Raw genomic sequence first — 21,833 nt, forward strand, 5'->3', positions numbered from 1 at the left:
GGAATATGTCCAGCATCAGGTGAAACGTCTCTATTACCACGAAAGGGTAAGGCTATAGAAAGGCTTTCTATGTGTCTAAAAAAAATATTTTGGCGACATGATCAAATGCACGAGAGGGTTGTTCTTTTGCTGAGCGAATAAGTAAAATCCAATGAGTTTTCCTTATAAATTCATAAGCTCTAATTCTTGTCACATTCAGGACAATACTGTACACGGTAAGGATTTTACGATAATCGTACTAAATCTTTAAACCATACATACCTTTCATCGATAAAACGATGATATGTATTGAATCGGTACGAGCCTGTGGTTAGACGCAAACGAAACCCACGAGATTCTCTTTTCATTCGCATGATAAAATCTGATAACCAGTAAGTCTCCAAATTTGACATTTCAATAGTGCGCCTGGTGGAAAAGCTTTCCCGCAGAGGGCGCTGCTGACTAGAGTTTCGTTTTTGCTCGCGGGGGTGTACGATTAGAATTTTCAAATGCCTTACAACACGTCTTTGTGTAAGCGTCGATGCTACTTGAATGTCAATTCTTTCTTCACATGAATTCAACACGCATCGTCAGCAGCAACACACACGATTGATTGGAATGCCTAAATGGAAGGTTGTGTTGTGATGGGATGGATGATCTAGTTGTATTATAGGATGCTACTAGAGCACATGATTTTGTATTAGTTTGTTCAACAAAGGTTCTGATTAAACACAAAATTACAGAAGCTTATACTTCAAAGACATCAGAAGATAAGTGAGTAGGTTTAGACTCTGTTAGTAACGTAGTAAAATGTAGATGTAAACATATCGATCACTTCTTCCACGTAACTATCTTCACATAACATTATCAAACTATAATTTTTCTTCTAAATTTCCTAAGAAGCTCAGTTGGTTGTCTGATCTACGGAACAGGTCACATCTTTGCTTGATGGCTATACAATCATGCGCGACCCATATATATTGCGTTTCAGTATGTGAGATAGACAGGACGCTAATCCAGCCAACAAGTAGTACAACTTTAACCCTGATCAGGCGGATTCATCAAATTACACACACTTGTGAAACGAAAACAACGTTCCTCGTAGAAATCACCGCCTCTGATTGAGGGTTAGGACTGAGTGATTAGCCGCAAGTAATAATTGTTTTGCACACTAAGCGTTGCTTGTTGTTTAGCGCATTAGTTTGATGTGGCGATGTTGATTGTAAAAAAAAATATTCCATCTACGTCTGATGTTGTTCTACGTCTGATCTACGGTGAAAAATGTTCTGATTATCTTTGTTGGGTCAGCAAACAAACCTATCGTTTGCCTAGATGTTTGTAAACATCAATTTCACACGTCCCGTTGGTCAATTCTAAGCAGGATGAATAGGATCTTTTTTTTATTTTGAAAATAAAAGTACATTGCAGGGAGGAGAAAAAATCCATCTGATGACTAATACCATGCTCTCAATTTCAAGCCAGAGTGCTCGTTCGCATAGATAGTACAGTTTTTTTTTTGTTTATTTTGCTATTGCATGCCTCTAACGGCAACTAACAGCATCTGAAGTTTCACGCATTCCAGCGTATATTGTAATTGGCCACGAGACGCGCTTCATTAAAATCGCGTTTGAAGATAGTGCCGCGATTCTGCAAGCCGACACATCCCGTGTTTAGCCCGGTGGCAAGTATCGCAGCTGGCCAGGACCTCCACCAGCTGATCCGCCACCGGGTGCTTGCGGCCATCCCTACCATGGTGCACGCTCGCAGGATGAAACTTTTCGCGAAACTCAATATCAATTACGCACCGACCGCACCACAGTCAAGACTGTGTGCCTTTTGCCGCCACCGACCGCAACACGCAACCATTTGCCGGGGGGGTACTTTTTGTGGCATACCAGGCCTTGGCTCGCCCCACACAGCACCACCGTATGCCGGTGGTGGCGGCACAGCAAGCGAGCACAGGGTAAAAGTTTGTCCCGTGCCTGCTGCCATCTCGCCCACTGTGGCGGTTGTCGTCGATCCTTGCGGGAAACCACCGATGGCTAAAACTGAACATTCGAGTGGTAAAATTGGCGGTGCGGGAGTGGCATGAGCGGGCGTTTGATGATTTCGCGAAAGCGTCATTTAGGGAATTTGAATTGATGAAGCTTCACAGCGCGGCTTGCGTGGAAAGGAGCGCGGACGGTCAACGGGACGTCGTGCAGAATGTCGTGTGGTTTTAAAAGCCAAAGCAATTCACCAAGGCTATCCCGAGAATTGGTACGAGGCCGGGTGGGGTCATGATTATAATTCCTTAACGCCCCAATGTCTGGTATAATTTCTCGTCAAATCTTATCAAAATTATGATGATAAGAATGTGGGACTATAATATGGCGTTTTATGGTGATTGTGGCATAGCAGGCAATCATCAAAAGTAACCTCAAATGGCGAGTTATGTGTTGGCACCATATTCCAGGAAACAAAATTATCCATTGGTACCCCTTACATCAACACATGATAGGACGATACTTTTTGTTTCATCCTTGGCTGTATTTCTCCTTCACTTTTATTCGTATCAGGTAAAGCAACGACTTTCGGGATAACGAAACATTATTATATAGTAATCCAATACAAACTACGTATAAAATTCCATACATCATTGCTCAAGTTTTACAAGCGTAGCATTACGTGGAAACCTTTACGAAAACCGAATTATTTTAAACTAGCAGAGATGATGTTTACATCCCGTAGTATAATTTATTCTCTCAAAGGCACTCGCTTGACACTGTAGCTTCGCTAATTTCAAATATTCCTCAAACCCATCAACTGCTTCAACAGTGCAGAGCATTCCATTTTCAACGCACTATACTGCTGTGCTGAGAGCTCTGTCCTCACGCAGTGCACACTAAATTGCTGGTAAAAGCTTCCTATCGCAGACACAGTGCTTCGGAGGGAATGTTTACCTTTCACGCTTTCAACAGGCCAATCCATCAACTAAACTACCATCATCATGACCTGTCTCATCTTTGTTGTCATCGACGTCCCTCGTTCCTTGGATAGCTTAATTGTGAAGCCCATTTTGAAAGCCCAAACCACCAAACACCGTCTCCCGCTCCGAAATAGTCGGTTTCCTATTATGACACGTAATTATTAGGCCTGCAGTCCAGGGTGGGTGGGACGGGCCCGTAGTTCTCCCACGGGAACCACGCGCCTGTGTGGCTTCGAAGCGGAGCCCCGGTGGACCATTTTCATTTCATCAACGCAGACATCGTCCATGCCGGCGACCAATGCTGCCGATCCCCGGGCCAAATTGGTTCGGGAATGCCCCATAGCTATGGTAGTGCCAATGATGGCTCTTCTGCCAGCAGTGAGATGCTACTGTCCCCAACACGGAAGGACACAAAAGTACCGACCCGAGCAACAGTGCTCCTCCTTCGCGACGTTTAGTTTGCTGCTTTCCATACATTATCTATACACACCGAACCATGCCACCGGACTAGACAGGCATAAGTCGGCCGTGTACCGTGCGAGACCAGCATCTTACGCCCTCGCTAGTCCGGTTACAGAGCTCACGGATGTTGACCGACGACATATACCGACTTGGGTCCCGGGGCTGATGTGGACAGTGCATTCCTCTCGCCTGGTTGGTATGCTATTTTAGGACGCTACTGCGTCTGTTGATGAGTCATTAGAAATTTAGATAGAGAAAGGATTGAATTGACGGATGGTAGAAGCATATACACACATACACCGTCAGAATATGTTGTTCCAGTCGAGGCTAATTCCAATTAGCCGACGACATGTGACACACGGTGCCGCAGCGTTTGCATAAAACATCATCTCATACCTACCGACGCAGTGCATGAAACTAATCGCATATCGGTGGCGAGGCTGATTTGCCCCCGCGTTCTCGGTGGTTTGTCACCCGTTTCGTTGGAAGTCGCATCATAACGGCCTATTCACAAGCACAGCTCCCTTTCCGAATGAGGCTCAGTTTCAGCGTTTCTGCCAAAGGCAGGCCCAGAAGCAGTGCTAAAAGCGACAACGAGTGCTGCTAATTAATTTGCACGTCTTACTCACGTACTACCGCACACCGGAAAACCACACACACACATACGCGCCGATCGCTGCAGATCATAATTATTTCAAACCCAAATATGATGCTTACGGAACTGGGAGCGGCGGACGTGATCGAACTGTGCACCGAGGGCTGTGCTGCCCTCGCCTCGCTCACTAGAAATTGACCCACATTACGAGCCCGTGGCTCGTTTCGCCCTTCGCTACAGCTACAGCAACCGTAATGAAACAATGCACACACGATGCACCGATCGGTCGTCTTGAGCGTCGCCATCGGCGCGTGCTGCTGACGTGAAAGGTTCGCTTGCCCACCGGAAATTTCATTGCGATTTGCCGCTGCCCTTTCCCCTACTAACCTACAAAGATAACACACCAGTAGTTGCAATCTGCGCACTTTCTGCGCCCGTCGGAAAGGGCGAGCGGGATCGCTGAATTGCGCAACAGCTCGGCCGGAGTAGCCGTGGTCCAAAATACGCGGAAGTTAACTGGAGTGTGCCGCGCCTGCCTGACGACGCTAGACGTTAGAGATTGATTGCGGGACTGGTTAGAAAAGAAGCAGCTCACAGAAGACTGTCAGCACAGCAGTTGGCGCGTACAGTGCGCCCGTTTCGCTCGCCAGCTTGCGATTGCGGGCTTGAGATGACTGTTGCTGCTGCTACTGCTGCTGCTGATAAGTGATTAGCCTAAGCAGTGGACTGGACTGGGCAGGTTTACAGGCGTCGGCACTCAAACTGCAAACGCTGCAGAGCTAGTCGCTCATCAGCTGAACTATGAGCAACGATAAGCAAACGATCATATTTTGCTTGTTGATTTGTTATTATTATTCAGAAGAAGTTCGAAGAACATTTCAATCAACAGGAACCAGAACCAGAACCAGAAATGAGTATGTCATCACAACGCACAGCCTGGAGCAGCATGGAGATCAGCGTGGAGTTCTCTGTAACGCAAATTTATAATGTCACGAGAACAGAATACCATTATTTGTTAAGCATTTTGGAAAACTTTTGCAGTGAGAGATATTTTGAAAAAGTCAAAATACCTGTTCCACAAGAGTGTTTCACCTGCATTGCAACTCATCTATCGATTTATTTATACACGCTGAAATCAATTGCATTGTTTGAGTACACAGTAAGAGCTCCAAATCTTGTACGGATTCACACAACGCGAACAGTTCATGGGTATGTTTTGCGCTGTATAAAAAGTGTATTTATTTTTCATTAGATCTTATGTCAAACACCATACATCATCAACAAAGCAGTTCGCCAGCGAGCACAGATACACGTGTCACAAAGCATCAAGCAAAATTCAAACCTACTAATGTCGACGCGATCGTTTGTGCCTTATCTATGACTCGCTTTTAAGCTTCCGGCTCTTTGAGGTGAACCGCGAGAGGCGCGAACTCTAAAGAAAGCGAACACTCCACAAAGAATACATCACAGTTCGCTTTCCGTGTGTGTGTGTGTGTGTGTGTGTGTAGGGTCGCTTTGAATCGTTCGAATCAAATGGCCACACATTTGAATAAAAGAAACTCCATTTTCCTTTTCATCGCACAAGTTGCTTCCTTAACACACAACACGCACATATAAATACATACACACATACATTCTCAGGAAGGTTTTGCTCCAAAAATTCTATACCTGATAGGGACCGCTGCCGTTCCACTGTTTTCCACCATAAACCCGAAGCCTATCACACTGGCAACTGATTCTCGAGGAAGCACGGCGCCCACTACCCACACATGCTACATATATGCTAACACCCCCCCCCCCCCCTACGCTCCCACCAACCTTCACGGTAAAACGGATGCAGAAGGAGCATGGTTAAACGCAAATGAATTTTAATGATGTTCGATTCGATTTCGCCTCTTCCCGCCCGGTTGCCGAGCTCGTTTCAACGTACGAGCACGCTAAACAGTTTTCACTCGCATGGAAATCGAACTGTGCGGAAAGAAAAGTCGAAGCGCTTGAGATGCTTCATGGTTTCGGGTGTGCCATTTCATGTTTTCCTCCCGTCGTTTAGCTCGCCGCAAATCGATTTCCTCCGCTGCCAAGAAGGATGGCACACATCTGCATATGCGAACCGAACGTTTCAGCGCGGCGTTTTTGCTAACTGCAAAGCAGTACAGCGACAAAGACATCGTCCGAGACGACAGCTATAACATTTTTTTTTAATACAGAAGTGAAAAATTCTTGCACGTATCGTTCAGGAATAAAAAAAAAACAAAATCGTCCACTCACTCGATTGAAGAATAAAGTAAGTGTTAACCTATCAAAGAAGACATGAGAAACGCTACGTTATTGTTCATTATTTGAGTAAGCGTCTCCAAAGATGATATAATGAACGGATTTATCTTTATCATCGTCTTGTTACACCCAAATGTAAAGTAAATGGAGTATAACAAGTCGAACTTTTCATCGCATGAAGCATTGAAATAATTACTAAAGTTATAGGCTCAAGTTGATAATCCAGTTAGTAAACGTTCAAGTCGTCCTGCTGTAGTATTATAAATGTCATAAAAACATAAACAATAATTCCATCACTTCAATCCTTTCAGATTGCAGTTATAGAGGAATGGCTCTCAATGAAAATATTCATCGCTTTCAAAAGTCATCAAGTTCAACGCTTCCCAGCAGCAGATAAAACACGATAAAACAGAATTGAAAAAGGAGAATCGAAACTTTCACTTTACATTGCGGCCGCGCTACCGCGTTCAGGCGAACGACGAATACGTATCGCCAAAAAGCTATTTTACTTCCAGCAGCGATCGTAAGAAAATGCTTTCGTCGCCCATGATGGTCCTTTATAAGTGGCCTACTTTAATGTGTGCCGTTCGAGGTTCGCATTCGCAGACCCAAGATTTCACACCAACGCGCGTCGGAGGTGGGAAATGGAATAACTTTACGACTGCTCGTGAAAGTTCACGGGCTAGCAGCAGCACGACCTGTCTAGGCAGTTTCGGTTCGGAATGGCTCGAAAAGAAGTCAAAAAGTGCGATTTGCGATTCTTCCAGCGAACGGATTTTACTGCTGTTGCTATTTCAGTTCACCGGCATCTGCTAGCGAAATGGTGAACCTTAAGAGCCAACCCTCGAAAGGGGAGGTGAAAAGAAATGATGAATTCAAATTTTTGAAAAAGATTATGCCGACTGCAGTAGCAAATAGCCTCGAGACGAAACACATCCCGAATTCTGTGGAATGATTCCGAGGCAAGGACGACCACCTACCTAATCAACAATTCTTTAGTCTGTGGTACGTGCTAGCTATGGTAAATTTGTTTTATTTTCAATGGGTCTTTTAAAGTTTATCCTCTCCACTGTGGGGTAATTCCCGATTGTCAGGATTTCTAGTAGACTTTTTTATTTATTTTTTCAAAAGAGAAAATAAAAAATATGCTTTTGAATCAGGTAACTTGAATGCAATGTGATATAAAAAGTAAGCAAATTTAGCAAAACAACATTTGGTTCGCCCAATTTTTAGCCAGCTTCGTCAGTATTTCGTGCCAATGAATGGCTAACGCGTACAGTCACAATTACAATGCACACATTGCATATCTTCAGGCGTTTAAGATAAACTCATGCACATTAGCATTACAGGCTGCTCTCACAATTTGAATGCAATATTAGCCAAACAAGAAACAGATATTTCATAGAAGTAAAGGGGTTTTCGGTAATAGCTTTGAAACATAAGAGGCACATTTGAATAAACTTTAGTGTTTTTCGTTTACCTACACTTTCAAACATAAGAGTATTGCAAATTGTACGCCAATTACATTACTTAGATCATTCATAATAACGACGAAACGATGGACCCTCATACGCAAAACACAGTGCCTACAGTAAACTTGTTTAACTTGATTAACTTGTTTAACAAACGAACTGCTGAAACCTTTTGTCTTACTAGTGTTGTGATACAATAGTGAAAACAAAAACAAAGATCCAATTTCTAACAAAAGAAACAACCAACCACCACACACAACAGAAACCATTTGCTTCAAGAGAGAAACAATTCAAAACATATTTAATTACAGCGTATTTCGTTAAGTTGCTGATTAAGGCTATTGGTAATGGTGTTACCCTGACACTGATTTAAGATTAGGTAAGCTTTTTCGCAGTTGTTCAGCGTACGGCCTCGCAGTACATTCCTGATGCAGTTCTTAACGCCACGCTTGTATGTGTCCTCGTCAACCGACAGCCGGTCTTTCACTCGTTCGTACTGCTTATCCACGTCAAATCCTTTGACGTCATCGTAGATACCAAGCCGCATTCCTAAACATCGGAACACGCAGCATGTTAACTGATCGTCGGGAAAGATGCGTTTCTTGTACAGCTCGATTAAATCCTCGGGGACAACCAAATCGCGAGCACAACCAAACAGGGGATAGAATGCGGCATCCAGCGTAACCTTAGATATGTCCAAGCACTCGCCAGGCGGTACTAGACTACTAACGCCAATCAGAATTAATAGCCACAGCAAGAAATGATATCTGACAGGTGCCATGCTGTTGAATAAAAGTCTAAAGTGTCACTGCAACTATTTTTAGAAAACCCCTCATATTATATGGGTAAAAACTCGCCTGGTACTGGTGCGGGGAACAATAATGCGATAAGGCACGTTATGGTTTGATTCTTTGTTTATGTTTTTATTGACAAACTAATGCATAGAAGACAAACATGTGTTTGTCTAGGGGTTTATCAAAAGTTTAAAAAAATATGTCGAAAATTAACAAAAACACAATGGCACACAAGAAAACAAATGTGTTGCTGTGCAAGCTGTGACGGTAACTAACATGTTGTTATTTAAAAATAATTTATATTCATAATGTATAATATAGGTAGAATGTAACAAGAGTCCTCTAAACTAAGATTTAGTTTCAGACGAAAGCATGCTATTAAAAACAGAAATAATGTCGAATGTATTATACAATTAAATTGTCTTCTACTGCCGAATAAAAGAGAATTGTAAAATTTGGTAGCTTTTCTCAAAACTTCCATCCAATCATCAAATCATCAAACCAAAACAATAAGCAAATATAGCAAAACTGTAAGCAAAACTGTAGCGTGTGGCATGCTTTTACAGCATACGTTGTACGATGCAGCTTTTACAACAAAAACTTTTTCCCATGTAACACAAACAAGTGTAAAACATTTTATCAAAAAAATACTCAACGGTCCTTCAACTGGCTGGTCATTATTCAATCACAATCTGTACGCCCTAACAAGCGGAGTTTAACACACGCTACGCGCGCCTGCTGCTGCATTGTGCGCTTACCATCGGCTGCTCAGTGCGATCGTTACGTACGGATCGAACATGACAGCTCCAAAGCTAGATTGCACTATCATGCGACATCAGTTAGTGTTTCGGTCCAATTTTCTACCAGGAGATTTCAATCCGATAGAGTTGCATGCTTGGAAATGCACGCGCGGGGAAGTGCGACTTTACTCAGAAGGAAGTGGATAGTTTATGCTGCCGCTGGCCCATCCAAATCGCAAACCATCGCTTTTCCCTCATGCACTACTTCTAAGTAGTGTTGCCGATCTCACGCCATCTCGTGTTTTTGGGCTCACTTTCCGGCCGAGCGTTACTACTGCACGCTACACAGCGCCGCACCTACGCGGGGCGCTTCTTAACGATGGATGCTTTATCACTAAGCTGTGGACGATTTTTCAAACGAGTATTTTCCAATAACCGTCAGTGCCAGACGGTTGCTCGTGAGTGCAGAAAGCAAGCAGAAGAGAGCGAGCGTGCGGACGAGGAATGTTCGTTTCTTGCGCTTCCCGAACCTTTTTACAAAATTGGCCCTCTTTCGGTGCAAGATCATTCGCTTGCCAATCCCGTTGTCGCACACTCCGTGCACTGCAATCGCTACGAACGACGCTGATGGTAAATAGTGCAATGTCACCATGGCTGCTATCCTAACGAGCTGAAGCGAGCTCTGGTGGGTTGCTTCTTTCGACCGAATGCTCTTTGTGCCGAATCCTAACAAATGTGTGTTTGGCACACGGTAGCTTGTTAAGTGGCCATGTGTCGACCGGACCGAAAAGCGAGACAGATGAACATTCATCAACCACGTAGCATTGCTCCGTGCCGGCAAGAATCATTTTTAATACGTCAACACACTTCGGTGCACATTTCGATTAAGTTTCTTTGCCATTCTCGGGCACTTATAAGTTGGTTTGAAGAGTGATTTTTATGTTTGATTGAATAATAGTGCTTACATTTCGATTTAATAGTACAGCATCGCAAAAAGGGGCTTCACGTACCTGTAAAAAAAAGAAGACGCTCAAATTAGTTACTACTGGCTGTTTGGCTAATTAGCGGTATTCAAAACTTTATCAAACATGAAATCAAACTACCAAATAAAGTTAACACACATCTAAACCCATTCCAATTTCAGAACATATCTACCAAAAGTTCAACGCTCTACAGTATGTACATAATTAGGTTGCTAAGTGTTATGGCGCAAGGGTTGTCGTAACAAAGGCAGCTGAAACTGCACGGGTACGAAAATTGCACTTAAAAATTGCAACAATTTGTGATACTTATAAAAAAAACGCTTCCTCATAACTTATCCGTACACACAGTTGGTATGCCTGCTGCAACAAAACCCAATCTAGGTTACGTCTGACAACGGTTGAGAGAAACTCCGAACAAGCGCAAGTTCTACACAGCGAGCGGAAAAACATGTACGAAACAGTAACTTGCGGTCTCGGCAGAACTACTGCCCCCCTTTGGAAAGTGCTTTCGCCAACAAAGGCTCCGACGGCCACATACAGCACATTGGCACACCGCTGTACTGGAGCACCGGTACGGACCTGGTTTGGCGGGGGAGATGCAGCCGTTGAAAAGTTATACAACACAACCAAGTTTCGTCTGAAAAGTTATTTTTTACACAACAGGTGCATCTTCATTTTTCTTACATTGTGCAAGAAGCCAAAGCGATGGCGTAGACACAGATTTGTAAGGGAAATGTTAACAAAATTTATTTATTTTATAATTGTCAGAGATTAAACAGTTAACCTAAATTCACCGCACTCAATTAGCACGGCAGAAGAGCTGAGCAGCTCCTTTGGTAGACAGAGTCGAATGAAGTGCCCCTTTGTTCGCGTTCACGACACAAGCCAAAGTTTCGAGTTTTGTTAGCAACAGCACGGCGCGCTTGATTACCGCCCCGTAAGTAACTCCTCAGCGAAATATTGGCTGAACCAAATAAAAACCAAATAATGAACCACCACAAAACGGTGGCAGGCATTTGGTGGGGAGGGCCTGTTTATCCGACACGCGTTCGACTTCCTGGCTGGATGCCTGGGCGCGCTACGATAAGTTGTTCGCCCCAGTACCACGTCTACATCGACCCGGTTAAATGATACCAACCCGTGTGGCGATGCCCCGAACCCGCTCAAAACACCGCTCAAAAGTTACGCTATAAATATCCTGGCCCTGCTTCTACGATCGGTACTACAGCTGCGGCAGCCACCAGCAAGCGAGGCAAACACACGCTAGCAAGCCAGCTTTCCGATTCATCAATCAATTCTACTGCCCAAACATGAAATCGTTTCAAATCGCCACCCTAACCGTGCTGCTGGTGCTGTTGGCCGGTACCGCATCGGCCAAGAAAGCGTCCACCATCTTCGGCATGCCGCTGCAGCAGGATCCAGTGCCCGCCACCTCCACCTTCATCGTGTCCGACTTTCTGCAGTTCCTGCAAACGGCCGTGACCTGCTTCAACAAGCTGCGAATCCCAGAGGAACGGTTCCCGCTCTACCTGGCCGGCGTGTTCCCGAACTGTCCGGAAACGCAATGCTTCGTGCGCTGCCTGTCCGCCAACCTGAACCTGTACTGTGACGAAACGGGCTCGGATATCGACCGGCACTACCTGCAGTACGGGCTGGGCCAGGACTACAACTGCTTCCGCCAGAAGGCCGAGCAGTGTCTGGCCGCTAACACTTCGCCGTGCAACGATCCGTGCGAGGCTGCGTACAAGCAGGAGCTCTGCTTCCTCGACGAGTTCCGCAAGTACGTCGACTCGAACATGAACTCGCTCATCGCGGCCGTCGCTGTGGAAAAGGCCGAACAGAACCCGGTATACTACAACATGCTGGCTCACAACTAAGGTGACGCACTGTCGAACACAGGAAAATAAACTATAGTTCATTAAAGTAAAACAAACCTTTCTGTTATTGCATTCATTTACTTTGCGCAACCCGCTGTTGTTCAGCTGGTAGTCCATGCGGCAGGTCGATCGTGTTTATGTCAGGGAGGCTCGACCAATGCGAGTGTTTAGCCCACGACAGGCATGTTGAGCGATCACTGACCTTAACCGCCGCACCATGGGACCTCCGGGACCGGAAATACCTTCACCAAACATCACCTTCACCAGGTGTAAATATTTCTGCTAGTAAACTGTTTGCTTGACGCGGGATGTCATCGGTGCCGCGAGCAGGGCAAGTGACGCTTTTTGTCCGTCAGTTTCTTCCAGTAGTCATGTTATGATACAACGTTTCAGTTAGTTGTCTACATTGAATGTATGGCAACAACACCTTGGCTGTGTCCAGGACCGTCAAGCTCAATGGCAAGGTTTATTATAAAAACTCTCCCAATGTGTTGTAAAGCGTTCAGTTACAGCGCAGTGTCTAGCCTGTACATATGATGGCAAGCAGTGGGCAGGTAGTTGCCGCGGCAGCAGTGCTGCTGCTGATGCAGCTACAAACAGTAACTTCCGCGACATTCGGTGCTCGGGATCCTCCTCCACCGGCGCTCCGGGAAGCGCAGGCAGCGTGTGTGAAATACTTGGGCATCTGCGAAAACCGTCTCCACCAGTACAACAACAGCGTCTACCCAACCGACCAGGACACCATGTGTATGGTGCGCTGTGCCGGCATCATGGTCGGGTTCTGGGACGACTGTCAGGGACTGAAGCTGGACGGACTGGCTAACCTTTTCCCTGCGCTGGCAGCAAACGATCGCGTTCGGTATCAAATTATGAGCTGTGCAGAAAAGCGCATCGCCACCTGTCCGCCCCAAGATACCTGTGCCAGGGCGTACAACGGGTTCCGCTGCTTTCTGGATGCACAGAAGGGTGGATTCGGTGCGAAGGATATGCAGCCGCAGCAATCGACTCCACCGCAACCGTTCGATGCGCAGGAATTCATTCGCTCGCTATCGATTTGTGCCAAGCTGCAGCGCATACCCAAGGACCGGCGGGACCTGTACGTGCAGGGCGTTTTCCCGAACGACGACAAAACCCGCAGCCTCATTCGCTGCGTCGGCATCCGGACCGGGCTGTACGATGATGAGCAGGGTCCCAACATCGCACTGCTGTACAGTTTGTTCGGCGCTGGTCAATCGGAGAGCGAGTTCCGGCGCAGGGCAAACCTGTGCATCGACGCCAACCAGCCACTGCTGGAAGCGCAGGACAAAAATGCTCAGGCGTACGTTAAGCTGTACCGTTGCTTTGCCGACCAAATCAGTGCACTCGTACGGGCCAACGCTAATGCCATGGCGTAGAGCTGACGGTCACTTGTGTGCAAAACAAAATAAACAACACTTTTACCGCCGGAAACTACCGTATCGCGTTTCCTTTTTTTGTTTGTACCTTGCAAGCATTATTTCCTACCACGCTGAACGTACTACGCACTCACGGTAGCCGAAAACGTGTCCTAGCCTCCATCTTTGCGACGCAGCGCGTGTCTTATCAGGCGGTGCGCAGGTAACGCTTTTTACATAACATCCGCCTTTAAAACCAATCCTAGAAGGTAGCGTATGCCCAGTACTGTACCGTCCATCAGCCACCATGGAACGTGACCGCAGCAGCTCGTACGTAGCAGCAGCCCTGCTGCTGGTTTGCATTTCGCTCGCCTCCGCGCCACGCGGCACCGAGGCCAACATCTTTGGCGGCAAGCTCTACCAGAAAGCCCAGCAAGACTGCATACTGTTTATGGGTATCAATCCGCTCCGATTGGACCAGTACAAAAAGTTCGTGTATCCACCGGACCGGGACACGATGTGTCTGATCCGCTGCATCGGCATCTCGCTCGACTTCTGGGACGATATCTTAGGGTTCGACGTGGACCTGGCGGAGCAAGAGTTTAGTCCGCTAGTTGACGCCACCTTCAAGAAGTATCTGGCCGGCAACATTACGCTCAAGCTGGAGCTGCTCGATCCGCTCGACAACTGTGCCCGGGCGTACTACGCCTTCCGGACGTTCCGTGCGCAGATCCGTCAGTTTATCGGCACGGGCACCACCACCATGGCACCGAGCGTTAATTTCCAACCATTGACGGCGGTGCAGATCCTGGACATCATCGTGGATTGTGCGCGGGAAGTTAATCTGCCTCCGTCATTCCTGACCAGCTTAACCAAGGGCATCATTACCGACTGTCCCGAGGTCCAGTGCCTTATTCGCTGTGCCGCCGTCCGTACTGGGCTGTACACCGATAAGGACGGAGCGCTGCTCGCCAATTTGCACCGTCAGCTAGACCCACCGGGAGAGGATCTGGCCAGTTTCAGCCTGCGCCAGGGGATGTGTTTGCAACGTAACCAACAGCCGCCGACGGCCGACTGCTGTACCCGTGCGTTCAAGCAGTTCTTCACCTGCCTGCGTCCCGATTTTGAGCAGTTTTTCATCAGAAACCGAGAGACCGTGATGCAGCATTTCTTGTATAAAACGGACCAGCCTGCCGAAGGACAGGCAACCCCCGTGGTGCAGAACAATGTGTTGGATCCGTTCGGGGGCAATATGGGTATGATCTTAAGCTCGTACTAATCGTAGTCACCCTCACGACTTATCCGCTAATTTATCCGTTAGGCTTTGTAAATATACAAATTTTGTCTGAGTTTATAATTAGAGCTGATAACTTAAATTCTTACTAGATTTATGTAGTGGGGATGTTTTCGAAAATGAATATTTTTTCTTATTTATTTATCAACTATTCCAACAACCACCTGCTTGCCTTGAGTAGAAATAAAAATTGGCAATTAAATGCTTATTCCAATAAACCAACTTTCTTCAAATCCCATCATGTTATAACTGTCAACGTGTTTCACACACAGCTGTCAGAAATATTTTACTTTAGCATATGACTGTAACCAAATAGACATCCTAACGGAAAAAGTGTCGAAAAAACCCCGTCAAAAGAACAAAAAATTTACATTTAATGCAAACAAAACTCTGAAATGTGGTTCTGTGCAGCGGGTGCATCTTCCGGGAGCGGTTTAAATCCTGCATTTTTCGCCTTTGTTCCTCTCGCCCACTACCGGTACAGTGTGCCCAGCAACCAGACCCTTTGAATACGTAATCGGAACCCGGGAAAGCTGCTGCTTCTAGACTAACCGTCGGAAGCGGATAATGCACTTGCACGGCGCAAAGTATGAGCCAATGTGAAAAGCGACGGTAAGATATGCAAAGGCACACCAGGGGAACCACCCGGACGCCCAAAACGAGCGGCCGGTGCGAATTGTGAGCGTAGCAAAGCTTCAACACAATGTTGCTGTAGCCGTGCAGCGGGTGTAGCTCCACACCGGGGGGTTTTGAGCGCACTCATACAAACATACCGGTAAGAAAATAAGCTGGGCAAGAAAGAAAGAAAAAAGTGCTTACATTTACATTTCATTACACCGAGTGCTGCAAACCGATCATGGTGTGTACGGTATGAGAGCAAATAAGCTCGCTAACGAAAACTTTGCTACCTTTGCCTAAAAATAACGATGAAGAAAGAAACAAAGAGAAGAAAAAAAGAGAAATACCCTTGAGCATGCCGGCATCTTCACAATAGAGGTATGAATTCAAAACTGCTGCGAGGGCTAACGAAGTGCATGAAGTATGTCTCTGTGCGCAGAAAGGATTCATCGCTGATAAGGGGCAAAGTAATCTTGTTGCGAAAATTTGAGTTCGTTTAACAGGTGTAAGGATTTTACAGGTCAACAATCTTTATTAGTGAATGGAACATACTTTCAATCTATCGTTGACAAACTCAACTCCAATACGACAAAATCAGCATAATTGATGTATGTAAAGCAAATCGCTAATATTTGTATGCCATTTTCAGATTTATATAAACAAAATCATAAGCAAACATCGCTTAAATGAAGGTTTCAACTTTGACGCTATGCTGGAAATGATGTTGTGATATTCATGTGTGTGTGTATCAAAGTTCAACAGTAACAAAAGATAAACCAAATAAAACCGTCTTACCCGTGCATCAATCAAACTGACAACACCAAATTTTCCCTGTTTGGGCTTTTTTATTTTCAGTTACTTCCTTATGATAAGACTTTAGCCCTTTCATTGCTCTATGGTGGGTTGGTTGGATGGTTACGTATCTGCTGTACAAATCAAATGGATGAAGCAGCTTTCTCAAACACGTGTTTTGTTGCCAACAGCCTATACTTTCTATCTGTTTTACCAGCGTTTATGCCTGCCGTAAATTATGTTTTACGATACACCGAATCCTACGTGATCCCTACGAAAGTCAAGTCATGCAATGCGATGATAAAAAAGATACACGTGTTTCCAGCTGCACAGCACAGCCTTGTGAATGAAACGCCAAATCTGTTTTAACCATAAGCGATCAAAGAAAAAAACAAACCACCACATATTTTTATAGTCAAATACGTTCAAAAATATGTGCGCAGTTTGACCAATTTTGCAATGATATCAAATGTGTGTGTAGTGCAAAAATGAAATAATATAAATTAAAGCTAAATAAAGTTATATGCAACATAAAAGTAAGAAAATGAAATTAGGTCACAATGAAGTACTTTCGATCTACTTCAGTTGGTCCCTTACACCTATTGCAAAATGATGTTCATTATGCGTCAATGATAAAGGAAAATGATTTTGCTCGTTCAGATGCCTCGTTAACATAGTGAAATGAATTTCTCGTCATATCTCCTTGCCTAGTTAGCTACTGAGCCTCTACACAATAGAAATGCTGGAGCATCGACGGTCGAACATTACCATCTGGCTGGTCGGAAACCCTGACCGAACCTACTGATTCCGAATGCTCACCCAGGCCAACATTTCGTTCGATCTAGTTTTCAATTCGATAATATTTACTCGACCATATGTCAGAACTGCTGCACCATGCACCACATTGCCGGCGGCATCAAACGCAACGGCCAACGCTACCGTGTGGTAGACAAAGCGCAACGGAACCATTTGGAAAGGGTTCCGGAATGCATATAAAGCAGTGAAAAGAGCCGATAGAGAGAGAAAGAGAGATAGAGAGAGAGATCAATTTTCCGACCAAATGCGACTGACCTGACCGTGCCCAGTTTCTACGATATCCAAAAAGGCCGGTACGAATACACCAAGTGATTGAGTAGGCTTTTTATCTGCATCAGACAGCATGGGCCCAAGGGAAAATACCAAAAGGATAAAGCTTGTATTTATGCAAATTCCAAATAGGCACTAGCCAATTTTCGTTTTGCTACTGCTCCGTTCCCAATAACTCACCACATCTTCGCACAACGAACGGTGCCGACTATTCGTGCATCTATACCAACCGTCGGCCCACGGACAAGATTTGCTGATTGAGAAATCGTTGCAAATATGTTACCGTTATGTCGACAATGCACTATACTAGACTGAACTGCGCAAGAAGAGCTTGGTGCTAGCATTTGTTTCTTATTTCCTGAAAATCGACCATTCTCGGGATATTTTTCCTGCAATTTTTTCGATTCCTGTTCGAGTTTGTTGAATGGTTTCAACATTTCGAAAAAGACCTACACAAATTTCATTTGTAAAAGCTGCTGCTCCACGAATCCAACTGAATTCAATACAATCAATGTTTCCTAAGAATCATGACTATCACAAGAAAAACGTCATTCTCTGACAAAATTTCGAACGTTTCGTGGTATGGTCTAGCAAGAAAAGTATGGAATCAGTTAAATGCATTATTTTCAAGAATAAACGTTTCTTTTCTGAAATAGAACAGCTGAGAAAGGCAAAAAAACATTTGATTCCAATGAACAATAGGAACACCTATCAATTGTTGCCAGGTTAAAAAGTTTTTTAAGCTTAACGAAAACTTTCACAAAAGAGCTCACAGAGGAATTTCATTTCAAGGACAGGAAGCTTCAAACCTGAACCAGAGTGCTTAGCTGGTAGCGGTTCGATAACGGAAAATGAATTTAAAAAAATCAACCAGCATTATCACAAAAACTCGCCAGCTAGCCGCATGGTAGTGGTAGAACATATAACTTCGACCGACGGTTCAGTGTTTTATGAATTTTTGGCTTTGAAAGCCTGAAAAAATCAAAAGAAAGGATTATCTTTGCAAACTTAGAACATTCAATATTCAAGGAAATTTGGTAGACAAGACAGCGCAGGTAGAAAAATGCCGAACAATTTTCAATTTCCAAGCGACAGTTGAAACTTTCGACAGACGAAACTATAAGGCTTTTTTACTTTGAAACTGGCAGAGAAACCAATTGCAAATTCGATTGAATCAAGAATGCGATAAAAAGGAAAAAATCTTGAAAATGAAAAGGATAATTTAAGATCAATTGATTTATGTTTTTCAAGCTGTGCATTTTCGATCCGGAACTAAGCCAAAGGAAAGGTCGAAACAACATATAGAAATTCCCTACAATCAATCCCAACGTGGAATGTTATTCTGCGAAAGTTATCAACAAACGGAAATGTAAACTTCAAGCAATGTAAGCCACTTTACAACATAAATCACCGCTCAGGGTTTCACGAGCGTTCGTAGGGATGGTATCCGACCAGTGATCAACATTCCTGTGGCACATCGTATTGTTCAAAATCACTAATCATCATCACCGGTGTAATCGGTTCTGTCAACTCGCCGGTTCAGCGGTATGATCCGACCGTATCGAAATCGTCGAAATGTCACAATTATTTTGATTACCGATTTTATGGGTACGGCAATCAAGCGCCCACCTGCGTAACTGGAGAGCAGGAGTGCACGTTATACACCGAAACGTAACCGAAATGCAGAAATTCAGAACATTTGCCTAATTACAGCGAAACACGTTGCTAGTCGGCCGTGTTTGCAGTGGTTACTGCACGGTACACTCATCGGATGAAAATTTCGGTTGATCACTATGTTCAATAGAGCTTAAAAGCGATTGATTCAACATGAACGTCTGTGCCGCTTTGAGCGCCCACCGTTGCAAACAGCTCATGATGATGAGTTTTAATAGGTATCTTTTCATCGGTTCCATTAGCCGATGAAAACCTTCTCGCCTCCTTTGGCTAGAACTTCTGACTATTCAAATGGAATTGAAACTATCGCGTTAGAAGATGAATCATTGCACTCTGGGTTCAAGTACGAACTAAACCTCGGATTCAATCGATCCGCTCAACCGTGATGGCAGTATCTTGGCATTCTATATGCAAGTAGCTTCATTCGACCCATTCCTTCCAATCTTGTAACATCCTTTGTTCTTTTGCACTGGCCCTCGCTGGCCACCAATAAATGCTTAAAGAGAACGTGAAAAATGTCCTATCCCTTTCCTATTGTTTCCATCCCGATTTGATTTATGACCTACTTTCAGTTGTGTTTGCTATAAATATTTACGACCGTAAAGGGTACCGTTTGAAAGATTTAACATCAGCACGGACATACATCACCTGTTATGCCATCGCTGCTGTAGCTTTCCTGCAGCCACCTGCCTGTGTGCTTCTTTGGGAAGGACATGATCTGAATTCAGCATTCCAACGATGCAGCAGAGGGCCGTGGTGAATTACTTGAAAAATGTCTAAAGCTTGACAACGGTAGCCAACCAAGGTGGTACCGCATAGCAGCAGAATTGTTGGAAGAAAGACTCCGGATATATGATGGAATCATAACAACTTCATGTAGTTTTTACAAATATAGCAAGAAAAATTATCTCTACGCTTAATCACATTTCGGGAACGTTCACCTGCGAGCAGTACCGCAGCTACTCAGGACGATCGTCCTCTGTAATGCTCCCTCCTCCCGACTGTGGTCCCAGACTGGGCTGTTTGGGCCAACTGTTTCATCACGGTGGTGTCAGATGTTTGAACAGCGCTTCGCCGGCGTAACCACGAGCTGGAAAAACATGATATATCGGTGTATTTTCCAACGGTGGCGAAATTTATGCGCCCATTCTTTTTCGATTCCGAAGCGCTTTACATTCGTTGCCGCCATCCTTTACGTGCCCAACAAAACGGATGCACGCGTAATCTTCATAAGCTGCCAGTTGCGAGGAGGTAGTACTAAATGTTTCTTACGCAAGGTTTTTTTTTATAATGGTATTCCATCTACCAACCCCCATTGTTTACAAACCGCTCGCTCTGAGTATCAGCCACAGGAACGTGCGGTTTTGTGGTGAGTGATAATACAAAAAAGGCGCAACCCTCATTCAAACACAACGAAATGCGTAAAAACATATCAGTCCACTTATTTCTATTTTCCCTCTCAAGAACACTTAAAGAGCTTTTGTGGAATCGTTTCCACGGCAACCACTGTCTGAGGCAGTAGGTGTCGGTTGGGTGTATTGAAGCACTGCTGCTTTTAACAAAAGCAGCTTCAGCGCACGTGGCGAGAAAGACATTTTCCAAAATCATACATTTCGCATCGCTTTTCCTTTTCCGAGTGGGGGCCCGCCCATGATGTGATGGTGGAGCGAAACGAGAAAAGTGCTCAATAAAATGTAATCGCCAGTGCAAACTTTTTCGAGCCACAATGCGGTGCGCAAAACCTCCTAAATCCCATAACTACCGATTACGGCCGAGTTGCCGATGACAGGGGAAAACAAGTCCGTGGAGAGTTCTTCGCGTCAGCTGTGCATACAAACCCGCATTGGGTACGGGAATTCAGAGCCGGCAATTGAGATGGCCTACCAAGGGAAACTGTGCGATGGAGAACGACGAGTAGCATCAAACACACTAACACACACACACAAACACAACCCGGCAAACGAAGCGATAAACACGAGCCTTTGCCAAAATAAATAAGCGTCTTGTTTATCCTGCTCGTTATCTCCTGGCGGAGTGTAGTATCGGCGAATAAACCACACGCATATTCGAATAACCGCACCGCCACCACAGCAGGAACCAAACGCAGCATCCCTCCCCGATCATGCTGTTTGGTATTCCCACCAATTTGGACCGATTCGAGGCGATGCAAGCGTTTGGCCTCTTTCACAGAGTCGCTTGTACACATACAAATCTGCCTAAAATTATACTAAAAATGATTACACTCATCGCTCAACGAAAGCGCACGGGCAAACAAAACAGAAATGTTCCTCACGCATACCAACCGTTCGGTAGCGAATGGGTGCAAAGAGTTTTTTTTCTTGTTTGTTCATTTTCCTTCCCGGAAGCCGCCTAGTTTCCACAAAAGACACACGCAAAGCTCTGTATATATGTGTGTTTGTGTATTTTTTTTATCTCTAGATCTCTATGTTCACAAGATCATCATTTTGTAGGAGACTTTTTCTGTTCGTATTTTTTTTTTTCGCCCATATATAGTCGATTGGTCGATAACTGTTTTTGTTAACGAATCGATTTGGGGGAGGTAGTGTTTTTCTTTTGCATTGGATAGTACTTTTTCCCCAATGCTATCCCCTCTTGCCCGGTGAGCAAGACGGTGGACGAGCGAAGAACAAATTGACGCAATTAGGGCCACCACTTATTCGTTATCTGCAACGCCTACGTCGGTTGGTGCGGGTGTTTGGTGAATATATTACACTTTTTTCTTTCTCATTACCACTGCCCGGGGGATTACCGGAAGATTGAAGATGCTATCCAATATCGATTTGAGGTGCAAAACCCATTAATTTAGACGCCGTTTGTGTAAGGATAGCCCG

General features: G+C 44.8%; 4 protein-coding genes across 12 annotated transcripts in view; 2 read left to right on the top strand and 2 right to left on the bottom strand.

Annotated features, from left to right (window-relative positions):
• LOC120947666 (low-density lipoprotein receptor-like) overlaps nt 1-21,833 on the bottom strand; it is a 159,638-nt gene that overhangs the window by 93,972 nt on the left and 43,833 nt on the right. The gene's annotated exons all lie outside the window — the stretch shown is intronic.
• Nucleotides 7,447-10,294, bottom strand: LOC120947671 (general odorant-binding protein 99a-like). Its single transcript, XM_049607122.1, has one exon. The coding sequence runs from the start codon at nt 8,529-8,531 to the stop codon at nt 8,052-8,054; it is 480 nt and encodes a 159-aa protein (XP_049463079.1). The 5' UTR covers nt 8,532-10,294; the 3' UTR covers nt 7,447-8,051.
• On the top strand, nt 11,132-12,334 carry LOC120947670 (uncharacterized). Its single transcript, XM_040363200.2, has one exon. The coding sequence runs from the start codon at nt 11,578-11,580 to the stop codon at nt 12,142-12,144; it is 567 nt and encodes a 188-aa protein (XP_040219134.1). The 5' UTR covers nt 11,132-11,577; the 3' UTR covers nt 12,145-12,334.
• LOC120947669 (general odorant-binding protein 45-like) lies at nt 12,541-13,538 on the top strand. The gene has a single exon (XM_040363199.2). The coding sequence runs from the start codon at nt 12,678-12,680 to the stop codon at nt 13,536-13,538; it is 861 nt and encodes a 286-aa protein (XP_040219133.2). The 5' UTR covers nt 12,541-12,677.

The sequence above is a fragment of the Anopheles coluzzii genome, chromosome 2 (genome assembly GCF_943734685.1).
Source record: "Anopheles coluzzii chromosome 2, AcolN3, whole genome shotgun sequence".
Lineage (NCBI taxonomy): Eukaryota > Metazoa > Arthropoda > Insecta > Diptera > Culicidae > Anopheles > Anopheles coluzzii.